The sequence below is a fragment of the Neodiprion fabricii genome, chromosome 4 (assembly GCF_021155785.1).
Source record: "Neodiprion fabricii isolate iyNeoFabr1 chromosome 4, iyNeoFabr1.1, whole genome shotgun sequence".
In the NCBI taxonomy this organism is placed as follows: domain Eukaryota; kingdom Metazoa; phylum Arthropoda; class Insecta; order Hymenoptera; family Diprionidae; genus Neodiprion; species Neodiprion fabricii.
This window is the reverse complement of record NC_060242.1, coordinates 18,255,341-18,279,293: the sequence shown is the minus strand read 5'-3', so window position 1 is coordinate 18,279,293 and position 23,953 is coordinate 18,255,341. Positions and strand designations below refer to the sequence as shown.

The 23,953-nt window shown below is 33.8% G+C and overlaps 1 protein-coding gene across 14 annotated transcripts in view; it reads left to right on the top strand.

Annotated features, from left to right (window-relative positions):
- LOC124181013 (poly(rC)-binding protein 3) overlaps nucleotides 1-23,204 on the top strand; it is a 122,006-nt gene extending 98,802 nt beyond the window's left edge. For 9 of the 14 annotated variants that reach the window (XM_046567084.1, XM_046567092.1, XM_046567081.1 and 6 more), the window contains 6 exons: nucleotides 1,105-1,161; nucleotides 1,284-1,682; nucleotides 3,547-3,939; nucleotides 9,965-10,061; nucleotides 10,529-10,808; nucleotides 14,455-14,911. In XM_046567084.1, coding sequence (XP_046423040.1) covers nucleotides 1,105-1,161; nucleotides 1,284-1,682; nucleotides 3,547-3,939; nucleotides 9,965-10,061; nucleotides 10,529-10,808; nucleotides 14,455-14,836 — 1,608 coding nt within the window. In that variant the 3' untranslated portion in view covers nucleotides 14,837-14,911. The other 5 variants (XM_046567094.1, XM_046567093.1, XM_046567090.1 and 2 more) reach the window with 5 other exon arrangements.
- The last annotated feature ends 749 nt before the right edge of the window (nucleotides 23,205-23,953 follow it).

Sequence of the window (23,953 nt, the reverse complement as noted above, 5' to 3'; positions counted from 1 at the left end):
TAATTTGCTTATCAATTTATATTGAAATGGAAAAAAAAAATGCATTTGCACCTTCACACATCAAAGAAAATTAATTGAATATAAGTAGGTGTAATTGTAGTGGATGTACTGATTATCCGTTAACTACCATAGTAAGGCTTTTCAGTATGTGATTAGGTCACGTGATCTCTCTATATTTAACCGAATCTGAGTAGGAAGCTTAAAGCAAATGAGGAACGCTACCTCCCGAAGTATCCTCAACCTTATTTTCATTCCTTGAATTTTTACACACCGTTCCGTGTTCGCTTTTTGCTTCATTCCACAACTACTGCACGGTACACGATCTATCCTCCCAGCGTTGGAAGGTTTCCAAGGGCCTCTCACCTGTCCCTTTGTTCTACATTGACTGAGGTGCTTCCGTGTCGAATAAATCTTATTAAGGCCTGGTTTTCACATTCAGCCGATACATGGCTTCGATTATTTCAATTCCACAGACAGACAGACGTTCTATTTGTTCATTTTTTCGTTATGCGTACAACGGTTCGTTGAAAAATTCGTTGACGTACAATTCGAACGAAAAAAAATGACGATTCTGCAAATAGTTTGCGTGATCAGGAGATAAATAACGACCTTGTCTCGCCTGTGAATTTTGGTAAATCTGATGGAGAGCTGCTCCTAACAGGCTGGTATTTAATTAGCCTGCTCGATTGGACCACCAATCTTCTAAGTTTAGAGGGAAGAAACGCCACGCATGTACCTCGTAGTCTAAGTGTAGCTAGCTGACATTATCGGAGGTCAGACCAAAGTCTGAGATCTAGCTGGACAGCAGAGAGAAATGTTGGAGAGACCTATTTATAGTCAGACTAGTTAGAGACGTAGAAACTATCAACCCACATTATGTTGTGTCAAGAATTTGATTTGTCTTTTAGCACAGTTCTTAGAAATCGACATAGAAAGATACCACCATTGTCACATAAGAGTCATATCGTCCAAATGATCGGATGACCGTAACTCAATTAATTTAAAAAAAGCGTAATCAGAAGATTTCTCAAACCAATTGAATGTTGATATATTTTGAATAAAGATTTTATTTTAAAATTGACCATGTCTTTTCTATTGTTGTAGGAAGTTGGCAGCATAATTGGAAAGAAAGGAGAAATTGTAAATAGGTTCCGTGAAGAGGTATGTCTGTATCTCGTTGATTTACCAATAAATTATTATTTATATATAGTACATTTGTACAAATGCGTTTGATGTTTATGCGTGTGTCTGTGTCTAATGAGTCATTTTATTTTTGCAAACAGTCCGGTGCCAAGATAAATATCTCAGATGGCTCCTGCCCAGAACGTATAGTCACTGTAACCGGTCCTACAAACTCGATATTCAAAGCGTTTACATTGATTTGCAAGAAGTTTGAAGAATGGTGTTCCCAGTTCCACGATATTCAAGGGAGCGGCGCAGGTGGTGGCGGCGGCGTTCCAAGGCCGCCGATCACTCTTCGGCTGATAGTTCCTGCCTCGCAATGCGGATCTCTCATTGGAAAGGGAGGATCAAAGATAAAGGAAATTCGCGAAGTTACCGGCGCCTCTATTCAAGTCGCATCCGAAATGCTACCAAACTCAACGGAACGTACAGTGACTATCTCGGGCACCAGCGAGGCTGTCACGCAGTGCATCTATCATATCTGCTGTGTCATGCTAGAGGTATGCCATTTATACTTCTTATCGAAATTTTGCTTTTCCCTGAACGCGGTGACTCAGATATGATAAAAATTTTCACAGTGTTGATGCTATCACTGTCGTTTTATAGACGAACAAACTTCTTTTTTCTTCATCTCTTGGTTCAGATAATTTACAATTTACGATGATTACAAAAAATTTTCGATTCAACTACCTTGAATTTTTCGTCACATCTAAATCACCTTGTATCATAGAAACTATTCATTCTTGAAACCTTTAATATTATACTCAGAATACATAAGTTATATAGATGCGCTGTGTTGCACTGAAAAGAGTGCCAATTCATAAATAGAATTCCGATTCAATGGGTTTATCTTGGATACAATAGTCAACTACTGGGAATATAAGTAGATGAAAATTTATCAATTCTTTGCTTGCATCCGAGTATTTCATACAAAGAAGACCATGCACTATGCGTAAATTGAAAATGTGTAAATACAGCAACACAGCGTGTTGTAATATTCTTGGGTACGTCGCAAAGGTTTGGGCGATTATATTTATAAAATCCAAGAAATGGATATTCAGATCTACCTCTTTAGAATGGCGTTTGCACTCATGTAATAGAATCGTGTAATCGAGTCACGTACTAAAATATGTCTCATTTACAAAAAGATGAACATATCTTATTCAATCATACGACACACTTAATTTGTTAAGCGATAACAACTGATATATAGAAAAGAAAATGAAAGTACCTTAAGTAAATTGTAATATTATCAGAAAAGTAAATAACATTAATTGACCTTACTTGATTGCAAACAAACTTTCTAAGCGTCATAAAATCGCACACAGTGTCTGGTCATACTGGAAACAATATAGAATACAAATGATTGCAGTTAGAAACATCACAGATTTTCACATTGAATGAGAATTTACTTGGAATTTGAACCCGAACTTATAACATTTTGTATTGTGAATTGCAATGTCAAAGTTTGATGTAAATTTGATTACATTTGCTTTTTCATTTATTAAACTTCATAGGTGAATTCGACTTACGAAACAGATAGTATGATAAGAAATAAATTTAGATTTGCAGTCGAAAATTTTGGTGAGACATGACCAAACATTCTGTAATATTGGTAAAGATGAGTTGTACAAAATATTGGCACAATTTTGAACAAAAACACTCCAATACATTTTCATTTGACGCAGAATCAAAGAAATGGCATGAATTCTACGAATTTACTATTGCGATTTCCTAGAATCTGTGCGACTCTTTCATTTCTCAGTTAAATAAAAATGTGTTGTGGTTTTGCTGAGAATTGCGTATAGAATGGGGGCTATTGAGTCCGTTTTCACATATGAGATACGTGGAATACTGCATATCGAGATATATACGTCTGTCAAAATCTACCAGAGCACCCTCTTGGGGGCATTTTGAATTTTGTCAAGTAAGGCAAATTGTATTACGATTTTTACTCTTTCTGAGCAGTGAAATCTTTTAAAACTTTGTAAAATGCTTTTGCTTGTGAGATGACAAACAAAGATTTGAAAAATTGGTGATAGAATATATAAAATATCTGATTCAATTCCATTAGCATACCATAACTTCAAATCAAATAAAAACCAGCTGCAAATATCTTAGTGTTTCCGTCAATTTTGTAAACTTTCCTTGGTCAACCTACAAACACGATTACAAACCCTATAATTTCCCAAAATTTGACTTACAATTAGGAAAATGAAGAATCGTTGAATACAATTTGCCGTATTTGACAGAGGTCCGAAGCACCCTCAAATCTTTATAAAAGAAAAATTAATAAAATACTATAATGTGCTTGTATAAATGTAACGGTTAATGTTTTTCTCGTTATTTTTTGATATTTTTCAGTCCCCTCCCAAAGGTGCCACGATCCCTTATCGCCCTAAACCCCAAGTTGGTGGGCCAGTGATCCTGGCTGGTGGGCAAGCCTACACCATCCAGGGTAATTACGCGGTGCCCGCCCACTCGGACGTAAGTACAGTATTGCCATTGCCCGCCCCCCATACCGGGCCGAACCCACCCTCGCTGAATACCACCACGTTGACCAGCTCCCACTTCGCAGCCCACCACCCCTCACACTACGCTTCACATGCCCACCCACTCCTGCCCCCCCATCTCACCGCCCATCATCCACTTCATCCAAGCCCCCTTCACGCCAGCGTGGCAGGCCTCGCCGACCCCCTGCTGAAGAGTGGACACTTGCAGGCAGCCCTCCCGCCCGTACACCTCGTGGCAGATGCCGTAAGTCTTTTGTTTTTCGTGGTCCAACGTCCTCCCAGCCTGACCCCAATGCCACGGTGAATAGAATTTTACTTGCGCGTTCCGTCTTCCTACGTATTCGAATTTGCCTTTGGTAAAACACAATCTTATCTAAAATTTATCGCCGCCATGCCGTTCGTCCATTGAAATTCTTTCTTTCTAAATTTTACCTCTTATCGGTTCTGTCAGAATGGAATGAAGTCAGTAGAAATACCTACTTGAATTAATTTCTACTCTTCGGAACCGATCAGGCCTTCCACAGAAATTACTTTAAATCATTTGGATCAGTTTTTCTTCTAAGGGGGCGAATCTTGATGAAATATATTTTTTTCTTTTTTGTTTTCTCTATATTTATTGTTACTAAAAAAGGTGTGATAGAAAATTTGTTTCTACAAGATCTGGATTTTGCGGTAGTGTCTGTACTGAGAAAAAATTGCAGTCTTCTGAAATGAAAGCGTTGATGTTGATGCGAAACACCTTTCGCAGAATACTCCCTGCGTATTACTACCAGAATTTTCTTGCGTCAAGACTTTCGCTACAGAATATTGAACTTTTTTTCAATTCACATACCACTATGATCTAAATGTTGTAGAAAAAAAATTTCAATCATATATTTTTTAGTCATTTCAAAAATGAAATAAGCATTTTTATTAAAATTTCATCAGAGTCCGTCGTTAATACAAATATAATTTGAAAACAAAAATGTACTGAATTTTTGGGAATTCTGGAACTGTTAGGAAGAGTTTTTAGAGTTTAGAATAATTGGGGAACCAACTATCGAGAGAATTTTTTGTGGAGTAAAAGTAGAAACAATCAACATTGTATCTTCATTTCTGTAGAGTACAATATGATGAGCGAAGCAAACTAAACACCGATTTAGAAAATTTATAATGCATGTTACTGTTGTAAAATCTTTGGGTTTATACTTTGCAATTCGTGAAGAATTTTATTTTCATTGCTATTAGAAGAGTGAAGGTAAAAAACTGAATGTTTAGTCTTGTAAAATCTTGAAAAGTTAGTAAGTATAAAAGTTTCTTTCATTAGGATGAACCTGAAAATTTTGTCTATATTGATGAAAAAAGTAATGAATAACAATTCGATTCCTGTACCGGACAGTATTCAGCTTGTGAATATTTAGATAGTCAATTTTAAAGTTCTTCATAAATCAGTGGAAGGCCATAACCTTGTTCAAACTCTTCAGCAGATGATCATTATTAAACGTTCAATCTCCCATTTTTATGCCAAAAGCAATTTTCTTTGAACTTGCATTACTCGAAACGGTACGCCGAATATTGACTCTTTGAATATCAAACATACTTCGACCGACATGAAAATGATAAGGTGAAAATATTTACCTTGTTTTTAATTTTTTTTTCATTCTATTCTTTTGCAATGATTAATTTCATTTGGCAGCACACACTCAGAACTATCTATTCAAATATACGGGCACGTGTTGATGTTTTTTTTTTTTTTTTTTTTTCTTTATTCTCCCCAAGTCAATTCATTATTCCCCTGTTACGGATATTCGATACTGCTATATTCTCAATACGCTGTGCACCGTGGCTTCACGTAGTACGTATCCACGTGCATCGGAATGTCCCCCTGGTTACCATCACCTTCCGCTATATCTGATTTACTTCCTCACACCCTTAAATGTCACCCTTTGAATCTAGCTTTCCGCCAATAACACATTTCCTTATTTTCGAGCACAATGTCTAGTTTGCAGCAAAATTTTTTTTGTACACTTTCCGGCTTATTGAAACCTCATCATTGGAATTATAAAAGTGAATTTACGTGAGCAAACAAAATTCTATTGCTTAAACTGTAACGAAAAATACTTTTTGCCAGAGGTCATTTGTTTTAGATATTTTTTTCTCTTTTGTTTCTTACATTTAACAAGAATAACAGGAATAAATATAAAACTGAGTTACTTGAATAAAAAAAGAGAATGATTGTTGTTCGCATTATGGAGCATGTGATGTAGTAAGAGCTTTTTTTCAAGCGAGGAGAGAGGTTCATTGAATTTGATCAACGATCTACTTCATAAAATTAGTAGAACACTTAAAATTTCGTCATAATTGCAGCGACGATATATTTTTTTCTTATTATTTTGCTGCACCCTAGAGTGAATACTTTCAATCAGCTTGTTATCTTCTTTTCATCGACATTGAGATAGCGAACATGGAGAAGAAAAACAAACATAACGAAATGGGAAAACGACATTGAATTTTGGATGAAGTTGCTTTTTTATAATCCTCAAAATCTTTAAACTCTGTTTTTACAGATTGTACAATATGAATTTCGGACAACAGTAAAACCTTCTTTTCTTAACCGATAGTATATTTTGAATTAACTTTTCAGACAAAACTTGTGTTTTCCCATATTATTGTAAATGGGTTCACCTTGTCCATCTCTATCTGTCTGTTGTGTATCTGTGTAGTAGAAAAGAAAAACCACTCTGTTACCAAACCTTATCTATCTGCAGTTACTTGAATGTGCAATGCCGATTATATAGTGTGTATGCATGTCTCTATATCTTGTGCTTCTGATAGTCGAAGATTACGTTACACATGCGGTATACAGAAACGTGAAAGAAAAAAAAAAGGAAAAAAGAACTGATAGTATGAATATGAAGCGTCTCGACAAGTCAGCCGTGGTGTGACGTTAACAAACGAATCCAAGACCGCTAGTTAAAGTTGAATAATTAAGTATTGAGAGAGAATTTTGTGCGCATCGTTATTGATATGTTTTTTTTTTTTTTTTTCATCTTTTTTCTATTTGTAAGTTGTTCCAGAGTCTAATATGACTTGTGTTCGAAAAGGTGTCAAGTACAAATATTAGTTATACTTGTGAGTTAAAAAAAAAATATTGGTTTTTGGTTCGTTTGAAAAAATGTGAGAACAATTTGTGGACCGAAAGTTCGTCAAATTTAAAATAAAATCGTTATGGTTTGTCGTTATTTTTTTTTTTTTTTTTTCCTGCAGCTTTGATACTGTTAATCGGATGATTTATTTCATATCCTGTTTTTTTTTACATCCACACAGAATGTTGAATATGTTGAATAACATTCACAATATTATATTATTCTGTTCCAATTTTCATTAGCAATATTTCTCACAACTGTTTTGCGATATAAATTTACAGTTATAACAGTACAATAGTTAGCTACAATAAGTAGGAAAATACTCGAGCTCTTCCTATCGTGGACTCGAAATTTTCATTCCACACGAATGCTTGCATACATTAGTAAAATTATTGTATCATTATCATGCACATTGATTTCATTGTTCGGTCATTAACTATAAGAACGCTTGCTTCGATTATTATCGTTGTCGATTTCTTTAATCTTGATTTCAACAGGATAGAGGAAAGGCCTTTTTTTACACTCGTTGATACTCATTGATACAAGGAATGCATGTATGGGCACGGAACGGTAAAATTATACTGTTCTTCTCGAGTTCAAAATCACTTGACGTTCATTTTTGGCTTTATGTATCGTCGTTTCTGTTCCGTCTCTTCTGCGATTCTTAAATAATTCTTTCACGACATTTTTGCGAATATCCCTTTTCCAATATTACGATAAGTTATTCAAGCGCCGACTCAAAATGCCTTGAATTATTATCATTCTTCTGTTTTCATAATTTCTGGTTTTTCATAGTCTTTTTTTGTTGTTTTTCTTCTCATTTTCCTTTTAATTTCAAGTTGCCCTCGCAGGTGTGAAATAATTTTTACTTACGGTGAAATAAATCTTTTTATTTTTGCACATTGTTGCAGTAAGATGATTATCAGGGATTAACTGGAATTGTTAGAAACGGAAGGAATGGAGAAACAGTTAATTGTTGAAATAAACTGTGAGTTTTGTTAGACAACATAAACTAATTTCCATGATCCAATATTTTTTATTAAGATAGAAATATAAATAATCTCAATTACTATTTAAAGTAGCATCAAATTTTGTCGAACATTTGTTTTTCCCTCTTTATGCTTACATTCCGATTCAGTGCAATCGAAACATTCCTAAAGCTTATTGATTCTAAAAACTATGTAGCACTTCCCATCGGTAAACACCTTGTGACGTGTGTATATAATTTTTGTTTTTCTTATTTCTTTGTTTTCAATATCTTCGAATTCTATTTACCTTTGGACAAATTCCTTATCATTTCTTTTCATTTCATAGTACATATCCGATTTATAAATAGAGCATGGCTTTGCACTTGGTGAAGAATTTGCGCGAGGGTGGGCTGCCTTACAACAGTTTACCAAGTTACGATTAATCATTATGTATGAATAGTCGATGATTGATCGTCATCTGCAGCTAAGCGCAGATGCAAATTACCCTATTGCAGGCCTATCTAGTATAGTTTAAACCTGCCCTTTCCTTAATTTGAGATAAGGATTAAACAGAATATAGAAATAGTTCAAAAATCACCATTTATCAGACTGGAGTTCAATTACATTTTTTTTATTCTTCCTCACTTTTACCCGCAATTAAGAATTCGTTTTTCCTATACAGTCATACGATTAGATCTACGTTTCTTGTTGAATTGAGTTGATCATATATCGTTGAAACGTGCCTCAATGCGTTTATCAAATACAATGTGCTATTAAATTTAATACTGTTGTAAACGGCACATAATTGTTATTCTTTATTATTTTAAATTCGACGTTTTTCTTCGTTCAATAGTTGCATGTTCTTATTAGCTATTCGTTATTTTCAATCGATTGTTCATCGTGATCAAAGTAAAACATTATTGAACATTTCTTGTAGATTTTTACTTCGCATCATCAAAATTGATGAAGGATTGGCAAATCTGCCAAGTTTATTCTCGACAGCTGCACACGATACTGTAGCACATATTTGAAACTAGACAATCGTTAATTCATAATTGTTTGGTCATTTTTTTTTTGTAAGTTTATCCAATTATCGCATTCTTAAGCTACTGTGATTCTCCTCGTAATGCAAGAAAAAAAAAACACCAAAGTTACAAACAAGAGTTTCGATATCGATTTTTCATTTCAAACCGCCTTAAAGTGGTAGATAATTGAGTAGACTCATTCAATTTCACTTCGTGATGATGGCTTACAATTAATTTGTTTGGATAACTGCTCCTTTCAAATCCACCGAATCAGATTTTTTTCACTGTTTCAATAGTCAATTCAATATTGCTGTTTGTTTCGAGATGAAATATCGTTATTTCAGCCCTCGTTCTTAATTTTTGTTCTGTTTGATTTTTTTTTTTTTTTTCTTTTATCTGCCTTCGCGGATAAATCACCGTACCTTACGAATGTATTAAATTGGTAATGAACATTTGACGTGCAACCATCTGGTAATAAAATTACCAAAAAATTATTGAATTTCAATCGATAAACCTATTAGAAGAAAGCCTACTTTCTATTAAGTTTACATGAGACGCTGCTCCGAATAAAATTCTTTTTATTGTTTTCATTTTTCTTTTAGTTCATAAAGGTTCACAGATTTCCTGCGTCCACGTCCCTTCAATCCAACTAATTGCCAGAAGACCAAAACTTGTTTGATTGCTGTACATTGCCATATATACCTATAAGGAGTTGTTACGAAGTGATATATACATATATATACGTATATATACGTATAATGCAGAATTACATATATATGCATATATTTGAAATGATTTCACAATTGAAAAACGAAAAGAACAAACAATAAACGTTGTTATTTTCTAGTATCGGTGTATTAATGTATATGTATATTAACAACGGTGATATTAAAGATTCAGGTTTCATAGTATAAAATTGTTTCATCATTCATTCGACGCGTTAATTTAGTTTTACTTAAGGAAAATTGAATCATTCAAATTATTTAAGCAAATAATGCAGAAGAGTTTTGTACCCTGCGCTCGTAATAATGACGCTCGAAACAATCGTGGCGTTAGAAAAAAGAAAATTGGAAAGAAAAAAAAATACGCAACACACTTTTTACCGCATCAAATGGCAGGCGTTGAGCAGTTGGTATTCATCGTTGTTACAGATGGGCAAATTGGGGAGCAATCCTCTCGCTGGTCTCGCAGCTCTAGGTCTTGGAGGTCTCGCCACGCCTGCCAACACAGGCGGACTAAATCCAGCTGGTAAGTAAAGTTTAGACAATTTCGATTAAGGTGGTTCTTCACGAAACTCAACGTCAGAGAAATGTTTGATCTTCGAATATGTGAAACTTGAACCGACCAATCTTATGCAAATAAAATTTCAATGTTTGTTGGCAAACGAATAAGAAAGAAAAAGGCAGTTAAATTATCTTCATACAGGTTCTTATACATACAGAATCTAATCAATGAGTACTTTGTGACTTTTCTGTGCATTCGAAAATTTCTAAGTATATGCATATATAATAGATATTAGGGTCGCTGCCAAAGAACCAGCAAAAAAGAGCATGGGTCTGAAGAACTACCTTGCAAACGATATATTTGAGATATTTATCAGTCAGCCAAAAGTTGTTCTTGTTGTCAGAATTATTTCGAACTGAAATTAAATAGACCTTGACTGTACTCTGCAATCAAGACATCTATTCTAATTCTTGTTCACTAATATATTATAGCTTTAGCAGCACTCGCTGGAAGTCAGTTGCGAACTAGCAACACCAATAGACAGCAGCCAGCGGCTAACAACCAGACGCATGAGATGACCGTTCCCAACGAGCTGATCGGATGCATCATTGGCAAGGGTGGCACGAAGATAGCTGAAATTCGTCAAATATCAGGGGCCATGATTCGCATTAGCAATTGCGAAGAGAGGGAAGGAGGAGCGACTGACCGCACCATAACTATCACTGGAAATCCAGACGCGGTCGCTCTTGCACAATATCTCATCAATATGAGGTAAGTACAGCATCTTCGATTCTTCACATTTGTCAAAATTCAAATACAAACACTGAGTTTTGAGCCTCGCAGCACTGGATAGCGCTCCATATTCGTAGATTTATAGAAACTTCTCACGTATATCCAATAATGACAAAATCATTGTGGGATTAGTGACGCAAGTTTAGGTTAAAAATTTAATCGTCGTAAATCTTGCAATTTCTCTTCAAATTCTGCTAGTGGATCAGTGTTTTTTTACATTTCTTTACAAAAAATCTTTACTACTTTTTCTTTTGATCCGACGAATTGGTTTTCCCACGCTTCTGCGTAAATTTTAGCGATTTGGAGTTTTAATTTGCAGACATTTGAAAGGATATTTGCTAAATAAAATGAAATGATTTACTCATAGAGATTTGACCGTCACAGCATGTGCATTCTGTTTTTATTCTTGGCGCTATCCAGTACTGTTTGCGATCTCAATTTATGATAGATTTTCTGTAGAACACTCGTAAATCTGTTATATAAACGATATTCATAGTTATCTGTCATGAGTAATTTTACCCTCAAAGCAACCGATTTACGCTCCACTTCTAGACTCGTCATGTTTTCAGGCGAATGAAAATTTCATAATTCAAACAACTGTATTTATTGTTCATGTATGTATGTGTGTAGTGGTTTTAAGGATCTTGCGGCAATAAATATGCCGATTCATGCATGCATACACGTGCAAAATTTAAAAGAAAGATAAATTATGTGATTAGTTATTTTTACTACACACACTCTCATCATTCCTCCTCGTTTGTCTGGGGGCTGCCTATTAGATCTGTTCCTCAATAATATTCACTCATGATGACATGTGAGAAAAAAACAAAACAATTTAACTGTTCAATTCTCACTCGAGTATATTAGACTCATACCACAAGTCAGCTAGACGAAGATTGAAACTTTTGCTCATAGTTAACAACCGAATTGTTTGCATTTTTCTGTTTTTGTTTTTGTTTCTTGCAATTTTTATTTTTTTTTATTAAATTCATTTTCATACAAAAGACGAGAATCGGTAAGAAAGTGACATTCTTCTGATGTTTGGATTATTTGAAAATGAAAAACACATGTCATCATACAACAGCAATTAGTAGTATGGAAATATATTATTCAATATTTGGGGAAAATATTGTGTGTTGCGATATATGTTTTTGTCTCTTTCTTTTGTTTTCCTTTTTGTTCATATTTCTCCTTTCTTTTATTTTCGAGTAATCGAAAAATAGAATAATACAAGAGGTGGAGGTGTAGTTATTAAGACTAGGTAAGAGGAGGAGGAGGAGAAGAAGAAAATAAATTCATCTTCAACTTGGGAAGGAACCAACGCTATCAAAAGAAGACAGGAAACCGCATTATCATCGCAAGGGAAGAAGAGGAATAGTTTAATTCCTTTGTTTCCAGGTCCTGCCTTCCAGGTCCAGAACCTAGAGAAAACCTACTGAACCTAACTCAACTGCAGAATCCAGAATTAACTCCGATAATATCTGTTCCCTATAGCTGCTGGCTGTCCCTTAAAATAAGTCTGGGAAGGAAAAAAAAAACACAATCGTCTTCTATTCTATCAATTCATCATATATCCTACTTAACATCCTATGACGAATGTTAGATACTCCCACCTTTTATAGGTTTTGATATGTCTTATTCCACTTTCTTTTGTTTCTATTTATTTATTTTATCACATTTTTATTCTTCTACAAATTGTTTTGAAAAATGAGGGATCGTTACTTTCCGTCTTTCACAAACGTCAAAAGAAACTGATAGATGTGTTAAAAAATAAAAAAATAAAAAATCAATAGGTAGACAAATTCGAATCCTGCATCACTTAGATTATCTATGGATATTTTGAAATACGAGATTCCCTGTAACTTGACAACGTCGTTTACTTATGCTTTTTTAACATTACAAATCATATTTTACTCTATCTTACTGGCTGTACATTCTAATGCTTTGGCTTTTGGTACATATAATATACAAATTTATTCCACTTGTATAATCAATTTTTACACGTAATAGGAATGATAAGGTATGAATTTTGTGGGAATCTAGTCATTTGGTAGAAGTTCTAATATTTTCTATCACAACTTTCCATGCATGTTCGAGTTTGAGAATCACTTAGCTATTCAGCCATTTCATGTTTCTTCTAATTCGACTGTTGCTTCAATATCTTTTTGTCAATTATCTGTACACGGGAAAACTCACCTCGATTTATACAATATAGTGTTTTCGTTACCGATTAGCAAGAATTTAATGACACAGATTCACTTCAACCAACTTATTTTCCATGTCGCATTCATTAACTCACATTCATTTATAACTTTCACTCTACAGAATCAATATCGTGTGATCAAAGATAACTTTCTATTGTATTTATGCCACATTACTATTCCTATTACCATTCTCGTTATTATTATCATAGTCGTGGTGTTATTTTTATGGAAAGGATTTACGAACAGTGTCAATATTTGATTTACTGCCTTTGTTAATTTTTGTTCTTAAAGAAGGGGGAGGTGGAGGGAGGGGGGAGGGGGGGGGGTAAAGTAATGGGAAATTGACAAGATGCACGTAAATTAATACAAAAAGTAACAACAATTTGACACAGTTTCAGAATGAAGTTTCGTGTAGCATTTTGACGCCACATAGTTGTGAACAAATTAGGACTGTTAGGCTCATCTCCGTCTTCCATTTATATATTATAATCCATTATATTTTATTCCAGATTGCCACCTACATACATTTACTGCATTTAACTATGTTAATACTTCTTTTTCCCCCACCCAAAACAAAAAAAAAAAAAAAAAAAAAAAACAAAGAAAAAAAAAGGGAAAAAACACTAGCGTATTTCTATTGTTATAACTTATATATTATTATTACATAATCATATCCTAGCACTCCCATTGCATGGCCTGCACTCTGTCGGTACAACGAATTGAATTTTCTCGAGTTTGTTTTATTTTTATTTTTTTGACTGTTAACTTTTCAATCTTCCCGATTGCCATTTGTGTACTACATAAATTTCATTCTAACACACTTTATGTCCTAGTTGTATATATAAATGTTTCAATACCTCGTATCTTCGTTGTCTTTGTCGTTGTCGTCATCATCTGCCAGTACACAACCGATAATAATTCACTATCAATTTCTCTTCTTTATTCAGATAATATTTCAGGCAGAGTGCACATCATGCTTTGTTGTTGTTCTTGTCTTTTATACTTTATAGTTTCGACCTTCTATTTATGTACAGAGAGATATGGCGACGTTATATTCACTGTCGATTCGAACAATTAATGACAATTAAAAACGAAAAACGAAATAAAAACACCGAATCGCAGAAACGATGATCAAGTTCAGTAAAGTCGAAGGTAAATACAATTATAAGAAGTCAAATCGAAGCATCTACCTGCAAGTAGTTTTTCATATTTGATATTGTTTGTAATAATATTTCTTCTCCGCGATCGGTGCATCCACCGATGATGAAACATCGTTGTCATTCAAGTAGTTTTTTGAGCGTTGTCCGAACGATCACGTCGCCGCATCTCTCAAGTAATAGTTGACACCTTTACCGTCCCGTCATGAATACCAGTTTTCACCAATTACTACATTCCTACCTTACATTTGTGTCTTTTCCCAGTGTCGAACTGCAGAAAGCTAACTTAGAGGCCCAAAATACCCAAACCCCTGGCAGCGGTACCACTCCCGGGGCATCCGGGGCCAGTGCTTCCCCCTCTACCACTACCACCACTGCCTCTCCTTTGGCCAGCGCCATTCCTCTGGCTCAGCTGCTTAGCAAGCCAGGTGCTCTCAACGCCCTATCTAGCCTCACTGCTCTTGGCGGGCTAACGGAATTGCTAGGTGGAGCTGCAGGTGCAGCCGCTACCGCACTTCCGGTACAAACGACCGGTGTGCACCGTTCACACAAGCCATTTACACCCAGACTTCGTAGTCCCAGTGCACCCGGGCCCACCGACAGCGGGAAATTTAAATCAGAGCGCACCAAGTACAATCCGTACTGAATTAATTCTACCGTTCTTTCTTTTCCCATTTTTCTTCTGATCTTTTTTTTTTTTTTCCTTTTTTTTTTTTCTTTTTCTCAGTCTACAATTTCTGTGCGAATGTAAGAGGCGGAGAGATAGAGCTAGAGAGAGAGAAAGCGAGAGAGGAAAAGCGAAAGAGACAAGAAGCGAGAGAGAGAGGAAGCGTATCATGGACTCGGAGTTATTGAAAAACAATAACATCACCGCACATTCTTTGACAATCACTTGTCGCTAAATTTCATCTAAACAATATCCCTAATATGTATTTCTCAATTTTTCTATAATCAGTTTTTTTTTTCTCAATCCAATCAGTCGAGAGTGTAACGTTTTCTATTCAATTTACAACCTATGTATTTATATATGCTATTTTTGTGTTTGCTTTTTTATTACTGACTTTTTTTCGTTTGTTTCGCAGCATAATATTCTTTTTCATATAACCTTGCGTTTTTATTCGTCCGAGTACCATTATACTTGTACTGCGAGACACTGTGTGTGCGTACTTCTTTTTTTTCTCCCCCCATCATTATTGCTAGTAATATCGTTTCGTGCATTGCTTTTCTTTTTGATGATGATGATTATATTCTGATTTGAATTTATTTTTCGGACAATCGGATTTTTTTTCCAAAAATTCATTCTTTTTCTCTGCACCATTGAAACATGTTACATTTTTAAGATACTTACATAAACCTCGTTAATTGAGCGTACATAAATATTTATATATATATATATTTATATGTATGTATGTATATATACAAATATACATGTGTACACGTACATGTACATGTTTATCGTACATACAAATCACAGACGACTATTTTGTCAGCACCATACACTGCGATATTATCGCGAATCATGAATCTTGCTGCTAAAGAATTTTAAATAAGGAAGAAGAAGAAAAAATTGAAAGTCGCGAAACTTTCACGCAAGCGTAACACAAGATTGTTCTGATACTTTGCAATCGCAAGTGTCATTCCACAATTTGTCAATCATCAAGTTGTAATCACTTATCTCTGCAACGCCTTTGAAGGATGAAAAAAAAGAAAAAAACTAATCATATAAATATTGATCATAATTAATCATACTAATCATACAATATTTATATATGTATATATGGCATAAAAAGGCATTGCATACCTGTTGTCAATTTTTTTTTTTTTTTACGCACGAATCCGTGATACTATGAAAGCGAAGTAAAAACAAAAATGCTTGGTTCTGGGTATTAGCATTGGTCTCTTACTATACTCATGTATATGTATATGACGAGAAGGAAAGTGTGATTGAAAAAAATAGCAGAAAGAAAATAATGTTAATTCTGTAGACGTATCCGTGTCGGCTATCATGTAACTTACATCACTATATATATATGTACACACAGATTGTGTTTTGATTTTGAAAAGTAACTAGGAAGATGAAGAAAAAGAATAAAGAAACCAATTCGAAAAGCAAATGAGTTGATTTGCGTGGAATCGCAAAATCGATATGGAATATGGAGAATATAGTATGGTAGTGATAAATTTTGAGAGTTTATTATTCACTAAACTCTTCTTGGTTGCCTCTTGATGCGATACAGTTTAGATTATCCTTGATATATATATCAAGGATAATCTAAACTGTATCGCATCAAGAGGCATACATTATATATATACATACATAAATAGCGTATTATTATTCCTATTCCTATTATTATTATTATTATCATTATTATTATTATCATTATTATCATTTTTATATTTACTCATATACTCTATTCAACTGTACTGTGTTTCGTAAAGCATTGTATCTACCTATCTTCACACTCACACACGCAAACACACACACACAGAGAGATCGAGAGGGAGAAAGAGAGAGAGGGAGAGAGAGGGGGAGAGAGAGAGAGAGAGAGAGAGAGAGAGAGAGAGAGAGAGAGAGAGAGAGAGAGAGAGAGAGAGAGAGAGAGAGAGAGAGAGAGAGAGAGAGAGAGAGAGAGAGAGAGAGAGAGAGAGAGAGAGAGAGAGAGAGAGAGAGAGAGAGAGAGAGAGAGATACGCACTGCATCATTGATACAATAAATTAATCACTCAAAACAACAATCATGTCATGTCAAGCAACGTTTGAAGTAAATGGTCTTTTTTTTTTTTATTAGCGGTCTCTTCCTCTGTACAATATATCAGCGTTCATGTATCTAATGTCAATATTTCTAATATTTTTGTAATTCTTGAAAAAACAAGAAAATTCGAATTCATATCATATTGAAAATCGTCTCGATTGAATAAACGTGGATCGACATTTTGTAATACTTTCGATCATTCAACGTATCAATTCCTAGCCCGAAAAGAACTGCTTCTTTTGTAATTTCTTCTCTTCTGTTGTTATTCTGTTTCTGCTGAATCTAAATCTGAAAGTGAAATAGTAAACGCAAAAATAGAACACACAAAAAAAAAAAAAATACCTACTGTTGACAATTGAAGCTTTCTGTCTTCTTTCTATATGAATATTCGTGTGCTCAATTCTGTAGTGTTAATAAGAGTAAAAGGAAGAAAGAGAGAGAGTGGAAAGTTAATGCGAGAGGGAGATATATATAGAGAGAGAGAGAGAGAGAGAGAGAGAATCGATATACCTTTAATAATCAAGATAGTTGATTTTTTCAAATCGCGATTATAATCATAATTATTGTAAATTGAATAAAAATCCCAATCAAATCTGAAGTTGCAAATTGCTAGACCAGTTAATTATGTATAATATAATTGATTTGCGGGCGTTATTCTGAAAGTAATTCATCTTTCGTACTGGCGTAACACGAGAAAATTCAAAATCTTTCAAATATGTACCATACAATTGGTCCGGCAACGTTACCGACGAAATATGATTGTGTGTTCTTTATACATATATTAATATCTATTATTATTATTATTTTTTTTTCATATAAACAGATACTATATGAAAACATTGACTTCATTTCTTAGTAACGTAATAATCAATTTAGAAGAAAGAAAAAAAAAATGAAAAATAAATATGGGAGTATTCATACGTCGCATTATTGTAGGCCAGGACCATAGGAAGATATAAGCATGTGTGGTTGAATTTCTTCACGCACATATTGCTGAAGCTATTATTATACATTGTGTGCTTAGCGAAAGAAAGAAGAAGAAAAAAGAAAAGACGAAAAATTGAAGGAAAAAAAAAACATGGCTATTCTGTATCACCTTGTTGAATAAAGCTAGGCATATTTAATACAAACATATTCCTTTGTCTTCCTTTCAAATCTGAAACTGCAAAAGAATGGACTTTGCAAATGCGTGTATTGTATACGCGGATCCAGGGTATATATTTTGCTATTACTAAAAAAGAAGAAGAGAAAATTATAACATAGACTCTGTTTTTCGTTCCTAACGATTGAAATTGTTCTTAGAAACGTTTTAGTGAATTTAGTTTACTTTCTCTCTATGCGTGTAATCGTTATACTTTTCCTTTTCTTTCCAAAAATTCATTTGATGGAAATACATTATATTTCACGTCCGTTCTTTTGCAATTTCATAATTTGTGTATCCCCTTCCACGTTCATACAGGTCCATTGTATGTATCTCCCAACGATAACTCCATCGAGTTGTGATAAACCCCCATCCGCCCAAAAAGAAAACGAAAAAAAAAAAATAAACAAAAAAAATCTAATAATTTGTAAATACGTATTGTTACTTTGTTACTTTGCTTAATTACGACATGGTGAAAAAAAAAAAAAAAAAAATTGCATATCTGATGGAAGAACTTGCAATTTCGAATCGATGATCTTCTATTCGCTACTTACACGTTATTAAATATGATTGTTCGACAGAACGTTTGAATTTCTACAACAATAGTAATGATAATTTAAATAATCGATTGATATTTCTCTTTTTTTTTTTTCTATTTTGTGATAGTTGTGCGAGGGTGTGCGATCTTCGAAGATCAAAGAAAGAAAAAGGTGAAAATGTTGTACGCAGAAAAATTTTAACTCTGATATAATTGTTGTTCCTTTGATGGTTCTTCTTCGACGAAAATGATGCTAATAATTTCGATGATAAGACTGTATGTATATATATATAGGTATATACATACATATACGAATGTATAAATATATCTGTACATATATTTATATATATATATATTGTAAAACGTACATGCCGAAGAGCGGGGAGACTCGTTCAGAGAGATCTAAAGAGAAAAAGAGAGCGAGAGAGAGCGAAGATGTATCCATCCAACCAACTTGACCCAGGCTCCTGCCCGCTACCGGTAAGCACCATCCGCTCCTTTGTAGTCCTCTTATTCTACTTCCCCTGTTTAACCACTTGAAAAGAAAACGAACGAAAAAAAAAAAAAAAAAAACCAGTCTTTGATCGAATTTGTATTGAAAATTGTTATCTTTATGCTGGTAACGCGACAACACAGACATTACTTATATTATATACATTACATATGTATCTACATACGTACCTACCTGTATATTTTTGTATAACATAACTTTGTACGACATCTTTCAATTTAAATTTATCAGTTTGAAATTTTTTTTTTTATTTTTTTTTTATTTCAACGACGTTTTTATTACCAAATTTTTAATATTGTTATACACCTAATGTATATTGAATTTTAATTTTCGTTTCTAAACGTTACTTAAATTTATCTATAGTAATATTTTTTATTCCTTATCTTGTAAAATACGATTATCGAACTGTTCAAACCATGTTTTCCGTCGGGCGAACATTGATGTAACAATGTGTTTGCAAATTTTACGGTTCTTTGTTTCTTCTGTGCAATGTACAATGCAAAGACAAATTTTCTTGACATTTTCATACATACTGTCGAGTCATTCGTCTATATATATATATATATATATATATTTTTTTTTTTTTATTTTACCTCACTGAAGAATGCTAGAATTAATGGTTACATCGTCACCCCTTCAGTAAGATAGTAGAGACGAACTGTTTTGAATAATGGAAAAGAAAAACTACACTGAGAGAACTTTTTAGTTCCGGTTACCGCTCAGTCCTTAATTATGTTCATTTTTTACCACGATCGAAAAATATAGTTCTATGTATAAAATGAAAATTAGTTTTGTAGCTGTTACCAGAAAGTCTAGTATCCGTTAATCTTATTTCTCATTACGATCATTGTTACTACATTTTCTTGTAACTGTTGCGAAAATTTAATGCTTGCTCAACAATAAATTGATGTTAAAGCCTTATTTAACTAAAAAATTACCAGTATACCGAACAAACTAATTTCGCGTTGCAATTACCAAAAAAGGATCGACAATAGCGCAAAATGTTTACGCGTACCTCGTTTTTCGTGAACTCAACAATATTCAAACAGTTTTTTTAACGATACCTGTTTTACTGAATTTTTCTCGTTACTATAATAACAAATGAAATTTTTCTCAGTGTAAAGAACAAAGAGAATTCCGTTAAATATAGTTATTAATTACTTGAAATTCATTGATATAATCGATATAAAAAATTGGTGATTCTCATTCAGATTGTACTGTACTTGACTGTACAAACGTCAGGTTCCTTGTACCTATTCTGATGTGTTTTACCAGTTTCGATTTTTGTCAAAAAGCAAAAACAAAAGATCTTGTTGATACGATTTTAATCACGAAAACAGTGAACAATCAAAATTCTATTATATTCCCTTTGAGATTAACAAAAGAAGCTCGTGCATATTTAATTAGGAAACGCTTGAAAGCTTCGGAATATACTTTCGATGTTTATGTCGCATGAGTTTTATAACTTGCGAGGAAAAAAAGATGTTATCGCGGGTGCACGCATTAAGTGGATCAAGCCCGAACTTGAGAGATTTTCCGTAAAACTCTACGCTTGACGTTTCTTACAAAAAGTTTAAGCGAAGGAATCGTTGAATGAGCTTCATATGTTGCAAGAAAAATGTTTTTCGTGAAAGTCTCTCGGGAGCCGGAAAGGGTCCGTATTATTAGCGATAAGAGTGCTTATGTAATATATACATATATATATATATGTATATATATATATGTATATATTGTAGAGGAAAATGAGAACAGGACGAATTGATCAACCGGTTTTTTCCATGGTGTTACAGGATATCGATGGAGACAGCAGGAATGGCGATCCCAGCGTATCATTACATAACACCGAACCACATCGTTAAATCTTCGATTCACTAAAGACGGGCTCTACGGAAAGAGTTTGAAGAAGAAGCAAATGTTGGAGATGAAACAAAGAAACAGTAAAGAGTAAAAAGGATATACATACACACACACACACACATATATATATATATATATATATACATGCATAAATATATATATATATATATGTGTATATAGCGAGACACATATATACACAATGCTGTCAAAGCGTTTGGGGCTGAGCCAAAATTGTGTTCATCCAACCAACTTTTTGCAGTAATTATTACGCGTAACGTGAGACGTTATTACGTGGTTAAATACGCGCAAACAAATATGAAACATGTTGGAGCACTTTGTTGAAGTGTAATAACTTGTATAAAGTACGCATTGCGACATGATGCTGCAGCCCCGCGAGCTGCTGCTGACGATTGGTAAAGGGAACAAGCCAAAGATATGTTAGTTTTCATTTTTATATATTTAAACAAAGATAATGAAAAAAAAAAATTTTAAAGTAAAAAGAGGACTAAGGAAAGGTGAATGAGAAGAGGCCGAAGAGGAGGAAGGAAAATAATAATTAGGAGAAGAATGATAGTAGTAAGATATTCGTGCGAGTATTTCTAGACTGGTTGATGTTAGACTGTTTTTTTTTTCTTTTTTTTTTTTTTTCTTCTTTTTAATCGACAAATGTGGCACAGTCGAAATTCTACGGACACGCTCAACGTTGCTCGCGGTAATTGGATCTGTTTCTGACCGACTTGCAATCAATTTATAAGAATCGAGGATCCTACTCTGGGTTCAAGCAAGTCTGGCGTGTCTTTTTTTTTTTTTTTTTTTCCCTTGTGAATCGGGTTCCAAGGCAAGGAAGATAGAGTTCTTCGGACTTAGGACAGATTGTAACTGACAAGTCAAATGTAGTGAAGATTGTGCAAACAAAAGCATCAAAGTATGACTTGAGTTAAATTTTGAGCACTAAGTACATTTGAAATCAGTTTTCTTCTTGCGTAGCCTGTCTGAAACTTGTAAAAAAGCGCCAGACACGCCGAAGAACTTTCGCGGATTGATTAGAAGTTTACGACCGAATTGCAATCTTCTAGCAACACTCGTAAATTCACAACAATAAACAGTTAACCTTGGTAATATTTTTTACAACTCAATTACGACGAGCCGTCGAGCCTGCGAATTGTGGAACTGACAACGAGTACAAAGTACTCAAAATACGTCATATTTATATAAAAATTGTAGTTGCGTAGCTTTTGCATGCAAACTCAATTCGAAATTATTATTGTTGATAGTTATTAGTTACTATTATTAATTAATATTATTATTATACGGTGTTATTTTATACTTGTTATGCAGTGTTCAAGGACACTCGATGATGAAGACCTTATGTATATACGACTGTCTGACTTGGATAAAATGATATCATTTTACTGCTACAATACGTGTTTTACCTTGCGAATGATGATGCGAAATCAATGAGCCGGCGTTAATTATACGATTGACTTTAGCAAAAGGTAAAGAAAAAAAAGAAAGAAAAAAAAACAAACAAACAAACAAACAAACAAAACAAAAAACTATAATAGACTTGTGAACCAAATATTTACTCGTATATGCATATGATGTTAACGACTACAATTATACGTACATATAATATATGTTATACGCGAAAGAAAAAAGAATCATTAAATGATTTAATTTTTTCAAATTACTTTCTTATTGAAACGTTAAGTCATTTTCGAGGCAAAATTCAGTTGTCAATACGAAGAAGACGAGGAGGAAGAAGAAGAATAAGACGTGAATAAAAAAAAAAAAAAAAAGTGACGACAAATTGAAAGGAAAAACCAAACAAAAAAATTATTATTATCATTATTCTATTATTATGTGAAGTATGAATAGTAATATATATTTATTATACAATTAAAAATTAGGATAAATGAAAACAAAAAAAAAAAAAAAGAAAAACAAAGAAAAAAAAAAGAAATATAATAGCGAGATAAAAGTGCGAATTTAAAGCCTAAGTTCGAAATACGAGGCGTTATTTTCCCGCTCTCTCTCTCTCTCTCTCTCTCTCTCTCTCTCTATCCAATATCAGTATTTTGCGAGATACACTTTAACGCAGCATCTCAGGCAGATTGATTGCGATTGTGGCATAGTCTGATTTTAACGTTAACGTGTGGAGAGAGAAAACCAAAAAAAAAAAACAATAATTTCAATCACATTGTAATTCATTGTTGAAAAGAACAATTGTATCTGCCTTTTATGCGAGCTATTGCACAGAAGGAAGAAAGTTATTCTGTGCCAACGATCGAGAATACTTATCATTCTGACTCTTGAAAAATGAAAAGAAGAGCAATAAATTTTCCCGTATGGAAAATCTTTGGATATCTGCGAATGCTACAACTAAATCATCTCGCGTTATTATCTGAATTCAAATTGAAAATCCATTGTATCTTCGAGTTACGAACACTTCCAACGCGTGCCAAAATTCCTCCACCACTCCGATGCTTCCTTGTTGATATTTAATTTCTATTCGTGACAGTAGAATTTTCTCCATCTGTCTCCTGTATTTTTAAAACTTTTCGTCATATCTTGCTGCCTGGGAGGAGAATGAATTCGTCGATCGATTATAAAAATATCGTCAATCTTCAAGGTGTTCTAGTAAATTTGACGCGGCGTAATTATCCCTAGAATACTTTGTCGGTCTTACATTCAATTTAAAAACATCCAAACTGTCTTGCTTCGGCCCCTCGACGACTTGACGTTATCAATATTGATTGACTCATTGAATAATTAAATTATTGATTAATTATAGTATACTTAGATGAAAAATTAGTGAGAGAAGACGCGGTATGATTGTGTATCAACAATAAATATTGCTGTGATTAGATTTTGAAATATATAGTAATAGTAGTTAAGGGCAATTTTTTTAGAACGACGAGTAAGAAATAAAAAAAAAAAGTAAAAAATTTAAGTAATTAATAA